Below are 13,246 nucleotides of genomic sequence, written 5' to 3' on the forward strand. Positions count from 1 at the left end.
GTCACGTGCTGCCTGCAGGTCCGAGGCAGGGGTGACTAGAGCCAGGGAGCGGTGCGGGGCTCTGGAGGAGGGGCACCGGCTTCGGAGCACCCCTGCTCAGCCTGTGTCTGCATCTGCCGAGCAGGTATGAGATCCACTTTGGGAGGGGCCGCAGGGGAGGGGACGGGGTGCATTTACAGGCCCTGCCAAGTCTGACCCTGAGGCAGGCTGGGGGACGCCCGTCTGGATCCTTCACGTGACCCGGGAGGGGAGTGATCCCAGCTGCTGCGACAGATGCGTGGCTGCATGGAACCTGCACGCGGCTCTCTGCTTCCCTCCAGCTCAGAAAGGATCTCTTTCTGCTCAGCTTTTCCCAGCATGCACCCTGGGACTCCCAGGTTGGCAGGGACGGTTTGAGTCCCCTTCACCCCTCCTCAGAAAACAGACACGACATAAAGAAAACAGGCCGAGGGTCTTGCTGCGTTTTCATGCTTTAATTCAGAGCTGTCTGCTGCAGGTACAACTCTGTCTGAACAGGACAAAGGAGACAAAGTGAAGACCCTCCCCACCTCCCCCCTTCCCGTGTCCCCTAAATTCTCTGTCGAGGGGATGGCCGAATGGAAGAGTACGCCGTGACATGTTTGCACTGTCCCCCTAGGTCAGAGTGGGGGTCATGAGTTCCCTGGGCTCCGGCCCTCAGTGGGCCCTGGTCCCAGAACTTTGTCGATGCCTGCCCCTCCCCAGGGCGCTGTCAGTTCCCCGGTGCTAGTGACGACTGGGAAGGGTGTTCAGTGAAAAGCTTAAGTTATCCCCTTGGGAGATGCTCGGAATAAACTCCGCTGGAGGCCAGCTCTCTGTGCAGAGTCCCAGCCCCAGCTCTGATTCCTGCCTGAGCCTGGACCAGAAGAGCAGCAGGGAGGCCCAGGCCCGGGCCCTCCAACTAAGCGGAAGCCACTTCCGGCTACTGGGCTCTAAGGGACCAGCAGTTCCAGGAGGTGGTTCCTGGGAAAATGTCCCTTAGGATCCAATCGGCTCCAGCTGGAGGCTGGGGAGAGGAGAGGCCCCGACGCGATTTCTGCTCCAGAAGCCGAGGGCAGGAGGGGAAGGCCACAGCCCAGCAGGAGGAGGTATTAAGCAAGAAGGAAAAGGGGAGCTTTGGAGGAGGAGCACTGTGCGGGCGGCCCGGGCCCCTGGCCTTGCCCTCCGGCCCCACGCTCTGTGCCCTGCGTCACCAGGGCTGGGAGCCCGAGCCGGCAGGCCGCTGTGCCTCCGGCGCCCGGAGCCGCACACGCAGCGCTGCCCCTCTTGCATAGATGCGGACACTGAGCACACACACGCACACACGGAGGGCCGGGCCCGGGCCGCCAGCCAGGGGCCCCCCAGGGTCCATCCCAGGGCCGCCGCCTCTGCTGACACGGAGAAGTAAAGCCCCTCAGAGGCCCCAAAAGAGAAGACCCTCAATGCTGTGGGCGGGGGCCCGGCAACCCAGAGCAGCAACAGATGGGGGCAGCGGCCCCACTCACCTCATGCGCCGCCCTTGGCGAGGGCCTTCTCCAGCAGCCCGGACCACGTCCACCAAAACACAAGACACGACAGGAAGGCCACAGATAGCAAGACACAGACGAGAGCAGAGGGGCTACGCGGCTCGACTAGATTCCAGTGGTGAAAAATATATAGATTTTATGTTGTCAAATATAGCCATACATTTATTTTCTCGGCAAAGCTTTGACTGTTTCTAAGGAGACGCTACGCAGCTTCGTGAGTACACGGCACAGGAGGCTGGGTCCACGGCCAGTCCCGGCTTGGCTTTGGATTGGGTTTGTCCACTGCCCCTCCATGTCACGACCCCAGTGTCTGTGGGGTAGCCCCAGCCGGGCCCCAGGAGTTCAGGTGTGGCTTGGCTGGGGTAAGGGTGCTCCACAAAGGATGGCTGGTCTGAGGCCCCCAACCGGTGGGGGGAGCTTTGGAGGCACAAAGCATGTGGCAGAGGGGGCTGTCGCCCCCATGGCTGGGCTGGCTGCCCACGTCCAGTGCATGCAGGTGCCCCCCCCCCCCCCCGCCCCCGAGTGGAGGGCGCAGAGAGGAAAGGCGGAGCCCATAAGTCAGGCAACGGCTGTCGGAGCAGCTGGGGTGGGCAAGCAGCCTTGGCAGAGAACCGGAGGGGCCCCTGGGCTGGAGGGACGAGTAAGACACGGGGGTCCCACCAACCCCTCCCAAATGCGGGGCCCAACCTCTGAAGGAGGGGCGACCAGATGGGTGTAAGCCCCACCAGGGAGAAGGAGCGGTTTACTTTGTAAAATAACAGTGGTGGTAAAAGGTCAGCAGCTTTGCCGGGGGACCAGATGTCCCAGGGAAGGAGGGGGGCAGGCCAGGGAAGCTCCCAGGCCAACTGGCCTCAGGCTGTGAGTGGGGAGGCTCAGGGCACCCCCGCTTGCCCCGCCCCATCCCTGCCTGGGAGACATCCCAGGGCACCCTGCTTTGGCCTGGACGAACATCATGGCTTCAGTATCCCATCTTGCCATCCATCCTGCTGGAATTCCTTCCAGAGGCAGATAGGTCAAAGTTTAGGAACCCTCGCCCTCGAAGGCAAACAACCCCTCAGTGGAGACGCTGGGGTGCGTGAGAACTGAGCCCCAAAGTGAACATAGTGCAAAGCAGAAGTTGGGCCTAAAGCCCCCAGAGCAAGTCGGGGTGAGCTCCAGGGGCGGTCGTGGCCTGTGGCTTCTCAAACCAGCTGAGGACTGTCCCCACGGTGGCGGGGCCTCATCTCGGAAGGCTGGAGGAGCCCCCTGGAGCCGCCGGCCCCTGCCTCCTCCTCGGGTGCTGGCAGAGGCTCGGGACAGGACGGGAGCTGGGCTCAGGTGTGCGCTCCGGCCCCCGGCGCTGGCCTGTCTGGCTTGGCTGTCGTGGGAGGAATGATCTGCGCCGAGAGGGGACCGGATCCCGGGGAAGGTCTAGGACGAACAAACACAGAGAACCCACGCTGCGCTCTGCCACCTCCTGCCCCTCGCGGTCTTTCCTCTGGCCCGTGCCCACGGCCTGGACGACGCTTCTGAATCCCAGCGCCGGGAGCGGCCTGAAGACGCCAGACCCGGTGGCTGCAGACACGGCTCCGAGTCCCGGGCCAGCTGCCTGTACTCTGGGAGGCGGCTGCCTCCGGGTGAGGAGATGATGCTGGCCCAGGAGGCTGGACCCAGGGCAAGGGGCGGCCTGAGAGAGAAGGCGTGGGCGGGAGGCCACCAGACAGGACGTGGGGGTGGGGGGCAGGGAGGCTCCAGGCGTCTCAGGCCCAGCCTCCCCAGATCAACACACCAGAGACACTGTGGGCCAGGGCCGCCCCACGGGAAGGTCCAGGAGGACAGGGCTGGGCCGGGGGGACCTCGCTACCTCCTCTGTCTGCAGTTCTTACAATCGGCGTGCCTCCCTGCCTTCGGTCTCTCTTCCCTTGTCTCCCGTCAAAGTTTTGGGACACCTTCCCCCCACCCCGACTCTCAGCCCCCTGACACGGTTCACATCCTGAAAAAAAAAAAAAAAAGAAAAAAACAAAACCACTTCCAAACCCGAGACCAAACAAGTAAGATGCTGCCCTCCGGGAACGAGCGAGGGGGAGAGCGGCACCCCTACAATCAGTGGTCGGGCCGCCGGAGCCGCTGGCGGGGACGCGGACCCCTCACAGCTGGGAGCCGCCGCCCGGCCCGCCCGGGCCCTGCTGGCTCAGCGAGCGGCAGCTGATCCTGCGGATGGAGTGCAAGGCCACCGTGCAGCAGCCCCGCAGCAGGGAGCTGATGTTGTAAATGGGCTGGCCCTGGCGTCGCTGCGAGCGGCACAGCCAGGCCACCGTGGGCACGGCCGGCACCACCACGGCCAGCAGATCCACGATGTAGTGGCGGCTCCAGTAGCTCTTGGGCTCCTTCTCGGCCGCGGCCACCTCCTCCTCGTCTTCCACGGGGCACGCCACGCTCACCGACGGGCTGGGGTCGGCGCCGGGCCGGTGCGGGCTCGGCCCTCGGGTGACGGGCTCGGGGGCCTCGAGCTCGTCACCCACCGTCACCACCACGGCCGAGTCGGGGTCTTTGGGCCCCGGGGGGCGGGGCTCCGGCTCCGGGCACCCGTGCCCCGATTCGGGGACCGCCCCGCAGACCTGGGCCCTGGTCACTTTCTCCAGGATGGTGTCCAGGTCCGGCTGGTACTGCACGAAGTCTGTCTGGATGGCACGCTCCTGCACGCAGCTGGCCTGCACGCCGGCCTCCGTGCCACACAGCAGCTTCTCGTAGGTGTTGCTGGCAGGGAAGCGGGGGCCCAGGCTGAAGCCGCCGTGCAGCGAGCCCTCCTCGGGGCCGCAGTCCACGCCCGACGACAGCAGGCTGCTGGCCTCCAGCGCGTCCGTCCGGCTCAGCGTGTCGTCGGTCACCGCGAAGCCGCTGTCAGCCCCGTCCTCGCCCGAAGCCCCGGGCTGCTCGCCGGGGGGCCGGTCCCCGCACACGGCCGGGTCACTCAGCTTGGTGTAGGTGGAGCTGCGGGTGAGGGAGCGGGCGGGGGACCCGCCGGCCGACTCCCCGGCGCCGTCCTCCTTGGCCATGCCGTCCTGGGCCACCTCCATGCTGTGCAGCAGCGTCTCCAGCTTCTTGTTCTGGATGTTGATGTCCACGAAGTACTTCTGCAGCCCCTTGTCCTTGTCAATGAGGTTGTTCTTGACCGTGTCAATGACCTGCTTGAGCTGCTTGATCTCCTTGCGGGCCTCCTTCAAGGCCAGCTGGGCCTCCACGCGGTGGCACTCCTCCTCGATCCAGTCCTCCTGCATGCGCGACAGCTGTGTCTTCAGGTCATCGATCTCCGTGTCCCTGCGAGCAGATGACACACACACGCTCACTGCCTGGCCCGTCACCACCACCAAGGGCAAGCAAGGAAGGGGCTGTCACTAAGGACAGAGGGCCGGAACACACAAGGCCTGACTCAGTGCCTCCTCCTTGCTCCACGGGGGGTAAGGGGGCGGCCAAGGGGGCCTCCTCTTGGGGGGGAGAAGACACGTTCGGGCCCCTCTGCATCCCCAGCCCTGGAGGCTGTCCCCATTTAAATGCAGACGACTGTCCCCATTTAAATCCATCACCTACAGAAGAGATTAGACAAGAAAAACGCTCAGTGTATACATATATGCTGCTGCTATAAAAACCAAACACATCCACTTTAAAATCTTAACGTGCGACAATAAAAACTAAACCTAAAATCTCCGCTCTAGGGGAAGGAACACGGCCCCCTATGAAATCCGGTGCTGAAAACTGTCCGCGGAGGGACACCGGGCCGGGGACGCGGGGGCAGGCCGTGGGCCGCTTTGCTTTGCTGAGGGATGTTCCAGTCGCCATGTGGGGAGAGGCTGCCGATTTCACACCTTCCCTCAAGTGGGGGGGATGAAGAGTGGAGGGTGGAACAGAGGAAAGTGATGACAACAGATGGCCCTCTTTTAGTCACACTCAATGTCTCTGCTGTGTATCTACTAGGAAGAGGGTGGGCCCAAAAGATGGACAAAAACGCACGGGCCACTCCCAAGAGGCGACGCACGTGCCAGGCACACCAGACACAGGCGTCTGAAACCCCCGAGTCACAGATGAATCCGGGGTGCGGGGGACGGAGGCGAGTTAGGCAAACATCCTATCAAGTCTGGAGGTAAAGGCAGCGCGAGATCGGACAGGACGCAGTGAAAGCAATGAGGACGGAGGAAAGCCATTCCTGAGATGGGAAGTCCGGTCGGGGGGTGCCCACCGCAGCATCCCTCCCAGCCATGTGGCCCACGTGCCCCGAATTCACGGAAATGCAATCCACGCGTGGCTAGGCCATCACTCTGAGGGTCAGGAGTCCACCAGGGACATCATTCCAGATCAAGCGCCACGTGCTTTTCAGAGTCAGATGGAATGTGCAGTTCAGGAAATGAGGCCAGGACTCATGGTCACAGGGACCGGGATGAGGGGCTGTGGTGGCCGTGAAGGTCGGCGATGGCATTATCTGGAAAGCAGCGGACTGGACCACCCAAAAGGACACAACTCCATGATGGAGCTGCTCAGAGTGGCAATACTAGATGTACCAGCAGGCACGGGGGACCCTAACTGGGACTCACTCTACGGATACCCTCTGCACTGGCGCGGAGTCCTGGGAGGGAGAGGGAGCTTGGAGGAAGGGACTGGGCATGCTCAGTGTGGCCGGGCCCTTCCCCTCTCTCCTTGGAGCCAGTAGGACCCCAGGCCAGGGAGCTGTGGCTTCCCCACCCTGTCTAGGACGTTACATTTGAACCGAGCCTCGAAGGAGGAGTTCGCCAAGGAAGCAGGACGGGGGCAAGGCCATCTCGGGATGTGGGGACACGGCAAACAAAAGCACAGAGTCTAGAAGCTTCTTTAAGGAGAAGGTAGGTGACTGCAGGAGGCAGGTATCAAAGCGAACACACGGAGAGCGGGCCGTGTGGCAGGGGGGCAAGCAAAGAGCTGCCGCAGGTTCCCGCAAGCGTGGCCAGGGATTTGAGGTGTCGGCACGTCCATGCCAGGGCGTCGTGCCCAAACCACACAGGGCAGACGTCTGCTCCAGCCGCTGGACCAGCCCCAGAAAGGAAGCGACGTGATGGGCTGTCTGCTTCCTGAGGACATTAGTGCAAATGGCCAGGCAGAGCCAGGGCATCACTGAGAAGATGATGGGAGCTAAAAATAGAAATCCCAACTCTACAGTCGAGGAGGCCCACAGAATGCCACCTGTAACTTCCTGTGGTTCAAAACCACAACAAACCCAAACCGGATTGGCTACTTGGCAGAGCACTGGTCACGGAAGGGGTGCTCACGCATGGCGTATGCTTCTCTTTATATGCCGTGTCCAGGATAGACAAATCCAGAAAGACAGAAAAGATTAGAGGTAACCAGGAGCCTGGGCCGTGGCTGCGGTTGTGAATGGCGTTTGTTTCTGGGGTGATGGGAATAGTCTGGAATTAGATACCAGTGATGGGGGCACGATCCTGTGACTATACTAACCATCACTGAATTGTACACTTTGGATAGGGAAACTGTAGGGTTTTTTAAAAAGAGGAAAGAAGCCATGCTCGCGGTGGCCTGCCCTGGCCCTCAGTGCCCGGCACAGTGTGGGATCCAGCTCCCAGCGGCTGCGGATTTGAACTGACACAGCGCAGAGGAAATGATTAAGGTGATGAAGAGATCAGAGGGCAGTCCTGAAGCTTCAGTCATAAAGATTGAAGCCGCTGGCCCAGAAAGGTAGCAGCTGAGAGGGTCACGGTCTGCCCTCAGGTCTGGAGAATGAGCTCAGATGGGACCATGGGCGGCCGGGGGGCTGGGGTCCCCTGGGCTGGGTAGGAGCTCAGGAAAGGTTTCTCAGGATCTCACATCGTCTGTAAGTAGATGAGCAGAAAGGCTTATGGGGCCTGAACTGGTGGGCCCAGAGCCCCCACCCCCCCACTGGTGACTCCTTGGGTGGAAACAAACAGGGGCTGAGGGGGTGTCCCCCCCCCCAACAGGGAAGGTGAGCCAGGAGGGATGCCCTGTGGCCCTGCTCCCCAGGTGGAAGGGAGCCAGGGGGTAAGAAGTGGCCAAATGGGGCTGCCAGGCCCAAAGTGGGAGAGCACCACCTTAGGGTGTGGGGAGGACTGGCTGGCTGTCAGGGGAAGCTGCCTGCAGTCAGGGAGAGCAGCTGAGGGGAGCATAGGGGCGGCTGAGGGCTCTGGAAAGGGGCTCCCCCAGGGCTTTGCTGGAAGGAAAGGGCAGGCCGGGTGCCGGGAAGCCCTCAGCGGCTCCTTCCTCCCGGAAGTGCCCCAGGGCCCTGGGTCTCCAGGGCAGTGTATCTCCAGGGCTGCCCACCCACCCCCAGCCCTCCGCCAGCGGCTCACCGGTCCTGGAGCCGGTCCTGCGTGTCCTTCAGCCGCGCCTTCAGGTGCCGGATGCACACCTCCTTCTGCTGCAGTGGGGTCAGGTACTGCTCTGGGGTGGGGGGCTTGACGCCGTGGTTGTCGCTGCACAGTGTGTACTTCATGGAGCGCCTGCGTGGGGACACATGTCAGCGCGGAGGGAGGAAGAGGTCCCCAACCATCACCAGACAGCTCCGGGCCAGGCTTTCCTCCAGGAGCCCGGGTGGGCATGAGAACACCCAGACCTTCCGGAAGGTAGGTTCTGTTAAAGCTCTTCTGGGGGCACCTGGGTGGCTCAGCCGGTGAAGCATCTGACTTCCGCTTAGGTCGTGATCTTGCGGTCGGCGAGTTTGAGCCCCGTGTCGGGCTCTGGGCTGACAGCTCGGAGCCTGGAGCCTGCTTCGGATTCTGTGTCTCCCTCTCTCTCTCTCTCTCTCTGCCCCTCCCCTGCCCACGCTTTGTCTTTCTCGGTCTCTCAAAAATGAATAAACGTTAAAAAAATAAAACCTCTTCTGCGTGAAGACCACAGTGGGGAGCTCGGGGGTCCTCTAGTTGGGGTGGGGACACACGACAGCACACGCACAGCCTGGCACCGTGTTCTGTGCCCTCCTGACGCTATCGGTCAGCTCAGTCCCAGTGGCGATCCCAGAATTCATGTGTCCAGGCTCCTAACCCAGAGAATGAGTTTGGGGGCCAGAGGCCGGCGTGGGCCCCCTCCCTGTGTCATTCCCCCAGGGCCTGCGTGGCAGCAAGGACTCCCCCCCCCCCCCCGCCCCCCAGTGCAGGAGCAAACACCCCCCAGAGCCGAGAGCTGTCACCGCCTGGCCTGCAGGACCGTGGGGGAAACAGCAGGTGCAGACACGTGTGCACGCACAGCGGTCTCCAAACACACTCTGACGCCCTGCTTGCCATCCTCACGGACACACGAGTTTGCACGGCCATGCACACGTATTTCCTTGGAGTACACATCTGAGTACGATTACCCCGGTCCGTCTGTGTCTGCGGGCCCACCTGCGTGTGCGCACACCCGTGCCCATGCGTCCTGCCACCCCGCAGCCACCCTCAGGGGCCACTCACGCGTACTAGGACACCAGCCCACACGCGGGTTCACGCAGATGCACGCAGACCCTTGCCACCCGCATACGCACTCGTGTTCTGAGGGCACACGCAAACGCACGTGTGATCGCTCACCAGCTCGGGGCTTCTCTTTGTTAACGGCTGAACCCTGAGCTGGCAGCAAGCCGGGTGCCACATGCAACCTGGCCCTGGGTGGCACAGATGTGTGTGTGTGTGTGTGTGTGTGTGTGTGTGTGTGTGTGTGGTGAGCACGCCCTGGACCCAGCTCAGCAAAGGTGGAGGGATTCCCACCCAGTGGAGGGTGGAGGGCCAAGGCTTGCACCCAGTGGAGAGCACCCGATTTCACCAACACACGCGGCCCAGCCGCCTCGACTCACAGCTTCCTGCCTGCGGGTTGTTCTGTTCATGAGGAAACCTCCTTGGGTCTTGTCTTAAAAGCCTGGGCACGTTCTCACACAGCGTGGCAGAGGCCTTGTGGCCGTCCGACTCCTGCTCCTTTAGGGGCCGGCCAGCCCCGCTTCTAGGGAGGGGCAATGACATCGCCAGGTCTGACCCTGGTTCGCAGAAGCAGCCACCCTGGAGGGAGTGTGAACGTCTCTGTGGGAGCCGGATAATGTTTGTGGAGGAAAGAAGTCTTTCTAAACCGTCAGCCATCGAAGAGAATGTGTAGACAGAGGCAGAGAGAAAGAGAAATGATTTTCCTCTACTTCCTCGCCTCGTGGTTCCTAGGTTTAACTCCGGTCACATCACACGCTGGCCTGTTTTTCCGCGTGACAAGGGGCAGAGGGATGGCGTGGGTCGCGAGCCGGGGACTCCCCCTCTGCGGACTCTAAGAATCTCCTTCCGAGAGAGAAGGCAGCCAGTGGGGGCCAGGGCCCCACGCTGCGGACATCCCGGCGGCTGCCACGCAGGGACTCCAGCTAGAGGGGCGCCGGTCTGTGCCGAGTGACAAGGGGCTTCTCGCGGGGCCCCGGGCTCCAGGATCAGTTAAGCCAGCGCAGTTGAGAATTATAGAACAAGTAGCCATTCTCACGCTTCCTATGCGCTTTCATGGGTTTCTCTCTAATGTGCTTTTTTGCTCTAATGTAACACTTAACACTCATACGTTCTTAGTCACTAGCTCTATCCTTGAAGGGGAAAAAATATGTTTATATATAACCGAGAAGAAGAATACACCGTGATTCATGGCTCTCCACTATTCACGCCCCGGAACACCTGGCTGTTTGCACCGAGGCCACAGCCAAGGCCCCGCTGCTCACCCGCAGCTGACACTGTCCACATGGGCAAGGAGACCCTCTCACGGGGATTTCTCAGCCTCGGGGCTGGGGCCGCCCCCGTGGACTGCCGTGATGACACGCGTTGCAAAAATCTGCTGTGAAGAAGTATTAAAGTTGCCCGTCATATACTTTTCAAAGGGAACGCATCCGTCAGTGCCACTCACACCTGCTGCGCGCCACCCCGAGCTGGGGTTGCAGCCAGGAGGCTGAGGCGTGGGTCCTGCACACGTGTGTCACCCGTCACGCGCGTCGTGGCGGAAAACTCTGAGAACAGCCGTCTCGGCCTGATCTGAGCATCACTTCGCACCAATGACACCGTCTCTGCGGGAAGGCCAAGGCCAGCCTTCGCCAGCCTGGCGGCCCAGGACCCCCAGGTGGGACCAAAGTCCTCACGAGGGCAGCGGCCAGTACGGGCCACCGGCAGACATCAACCCACAGAGACCTGTGGGATGTTGGCCCCTCTTTACAGATAAGGGAATGGAGACTCAGAGACGGGAAGTACGAACGCCAAGGCCGCGCTCCCCCGGCTCCACTGGGGAACGAGGATGGGCCGCCATTACGGCTGTCCCTCCCTGGTTTTCAAGGACGCACAGCTTCCCTTCACCTGTCTCCCCAGCCGATCCTGCTTTTCCCGTTACGTTCCGCCATTCCCTGAGGGCACAGCCTGGCAGGTGCCACGCTGTGACACACTCCGCTCTCCTGACCAGCTCCACCTCGGTCTCTCTCACAGGGGCCCCTCAGGACAGCGGGATGGCAGATGCCGAGAGTGGCTTGTCCCTACCTATCTTGCCTGGCACCACCTGCCCTGCAGCCACGGCCAGTGCCAGCTGGCAAGGCGGAGACAGAAGTCCCGGGAAAGGTGTCCCTCCTCAGGAGGCAGGAGCGCCTTGCACTGGGCCCTTGTTCCTTCTGGACCCGATGCTGGCCTGATGCCTGGAGGGGTAGGAGCCTCTTGGAACGGCAAGGACAAAACCGTACCCCAAGGACGGCGGGGCAAGAAGACGGGACGGGGTCCCAGACACTTCCGGGCCCTCGCTCTGAGAGCATCACAGGGTGATGTGCGGCTGGCGGTGTCACATCCCTCCCTCAAACAGGAGGAGCTGAGGCTCTGGGACAGTGACCCGCACAGCCAGTGACGCTGGAGTCCTACAGCCCCGGCCCGCCCAGGGCGCCCAAGTGTGCAGCCAGCAGGAGACCAGGCACAGGGGAGGCCTTACCTGGGCGTGGGGCTGCTGTCGCTGCCCTTGCAGGAGCCCGAGTTGCTGCTGCTGCTGAGAGAAGAGGTGCCGTAGGCGTCCCGCACGCTCACTGGCGGAGAGGTGCGCCTGGAGGCAGGGAGAAGAGGCAGGTGCTCGTTCTGGCTGGCGGGCAGCTGCGGACACTGGGCGAACACCGCCAGGCCGCTGCGGCCCAAAGGGCCCCCGCTGAGGGGTCGGCACCGGGGAGAGAAGCAGAGGGGAGAGGGGGACGCACAGACAGGGGTGACAGAACAGACAGCGCAAATCAAGATGGAAAACCAGGAGCAGACCGGTCCTCCTGGCTCCCCAGGACAGGAATGGAGGCTGGGCAGGGCCAAGGGCAGCGGGGGGGGGGGGGGGGGTCCCATCTGTCTCGCCAGGGGTCCTCAACTTTCAGGGTCCCCCAACCCCAGAGGAGGGCCCTGAGTGGGCTGAGACAGGTGGGGCAGAGCAGGGCAGGCAGGGGTAGGGACAAAGGTCAAAGTCAAGGGGGCAGGGGGGCCTGAGTGAGCCAGAGTGGATGATGGCGTGAGTCCCCTCCGGTAACTGTGAAGCGTAACAACAGCACTGGTGATGGTAGGAATCCAGTGGTTTGATTCTTCAGAGAACTTTTATATCTACTGCGTCATTTGAGCCCTTAAATAGTTCCAGGAGGAGGTGAGTGTTGGCCAGCCCAGTTTTAAAGCTGGGGAAATGACTTGCTCACGGACACACTGCATGTTGGTGGCAGAGTGGGGACGGAGACCCTCCCTCCTCCCGCCCTCTGAGGCCAAGGGGGAGACTCACCTGCGGGATCCAGCAGAGGCCCGTCTACTGCCCGGCAGGGACATGGCCATGAGGCTGCGGGTCCGGGTGAGGGGCGGGATGGGCGGTGTCCCCGGGGCTGAGGAGAGAGGGCGCGTTGGGGAGGCCGCGGGGAGGGCCGGACCAGGCCACGTCATCCTCTCGCTGGGGCCACTGCCTGGCATGGCTCTCCTCTCGCCCTTCAGCAGGACACCCCAGGACTGAGCGAGGGCCCGGCCGGCAGGCTCTGGCCACAGCTCCCTCCACCAACGAAGTTAGCACACTCCTGCCACCTGACTTAAAATCTCGAACGTCAGGGCCTCGGGGGCAGCCGGAAATCAGAGATCCGACCCTGTGTTCTCCAGACGATCGAATGTGGAGGGCGAGCTCGAAGGCCTGGCCCAAGGTCACACGGGCTTCGGGGCAGGGCTCCTGACTCAGCACAGCACTGAGTTCTCTACACTACAAGCCGGGACCCCCGATCCCTGACTCGGACCCCACCCCACGGTAGACAGTCCCTCCTCGGCGGGGGCTGCAGGCTGGAGGACTCCTGGAGCAGGACCAGGAACCCCAAATTAGGCTGGGCTAGTCGTGACGTCACCTTCCCAGGGCGCCCGCTGGCGTGTGGCTCAGGGCTTCCTGTCTATAGGGGAGACAAGACAGACCAACATACCAGCACACGTGTAGAAAGACATACGGATACACACGAATGTGAGAAGGTACTATGTCCCTGCCCTTCTAAGGCAGGCCACACACATCTCAGTGAACATGCTCAGGGCCCGCCCACAATGCAGCACGTGCAGCCAGGCCATCCCCCCCCCCCCCCCCCCCGCCCCAGCATGCATGCTACACACAGGCAAGCCTGCACCCATTCATGCAAACACGCATGCTGATTTGGGCATGCGTCAGGACCTCAGAGCACAGGCTCAAAGCAGATGAGGAAGGGGGGTGAATGGGTACAGAAGCCCTCCTCTGGGGCGGGGGTGGGGGGTGCTTGGCAGGCT

General features: G+C 62.4%; 1 protein-coding gene across 4 annotated transcripts in view; it reads right to left on the bottom strand.

The window, feature by feature from the left end:
- Positions 1-1,711: 1,711 nt before the first annotated feature.
- Positions 1,712-13,246, bottom strand: part of SNPH (syntaphilin) — a 35,223-nt gene continuing 23,688 nt past the window's right edge. Inside the window, exons 3-6 of one of the 4 annotated variants that reach the window (XM_060614123.3) lie at positions 12,246-12,885; positions 11,439-11,645; positions 7,850-7,999; positions 1,712-4,820 (exon numbers count right to left, since the gene is read on the bottom strand). In XM_060614123.3, the coding sequence (XP_060470106.1) occupies positions 3,650-4,820; positions 7,850-7,999; positions 11,439-11,645; positions 12,246-12,427 (1,710 nt within the window). In that variant the 5' untranslated portion in view covers positions 12,428-12,885 and the 3' untranslated portion in view covers positions 1,712-3,649. Of the gene's footprint in view, positions 4,821-7,849; positions 8,000-11,438; positions 11,646-12,245; positions 12,886-13,246 lie in introns of those variants that run through there. The other 3 variants (XM_060614143.3, XM_060614134.3, XM_060614126.3) reach the window with 3 other exon arrangements.

Source organism: Panthera onca, chromosome A3, assembly GCF_046562875.1.
Source record: "Panthera onca isolate mPanOnc1 chromosome A3, mPanOnc1 haplotype 2, whole genome shotgun sequence".
NCBI classification, from domain to species: domain Eukaryota; kingdom Metazoa; phylum Chordata; class Mammalia; order Carnivora; family Felidae; genus Panthera; species Panthera onca.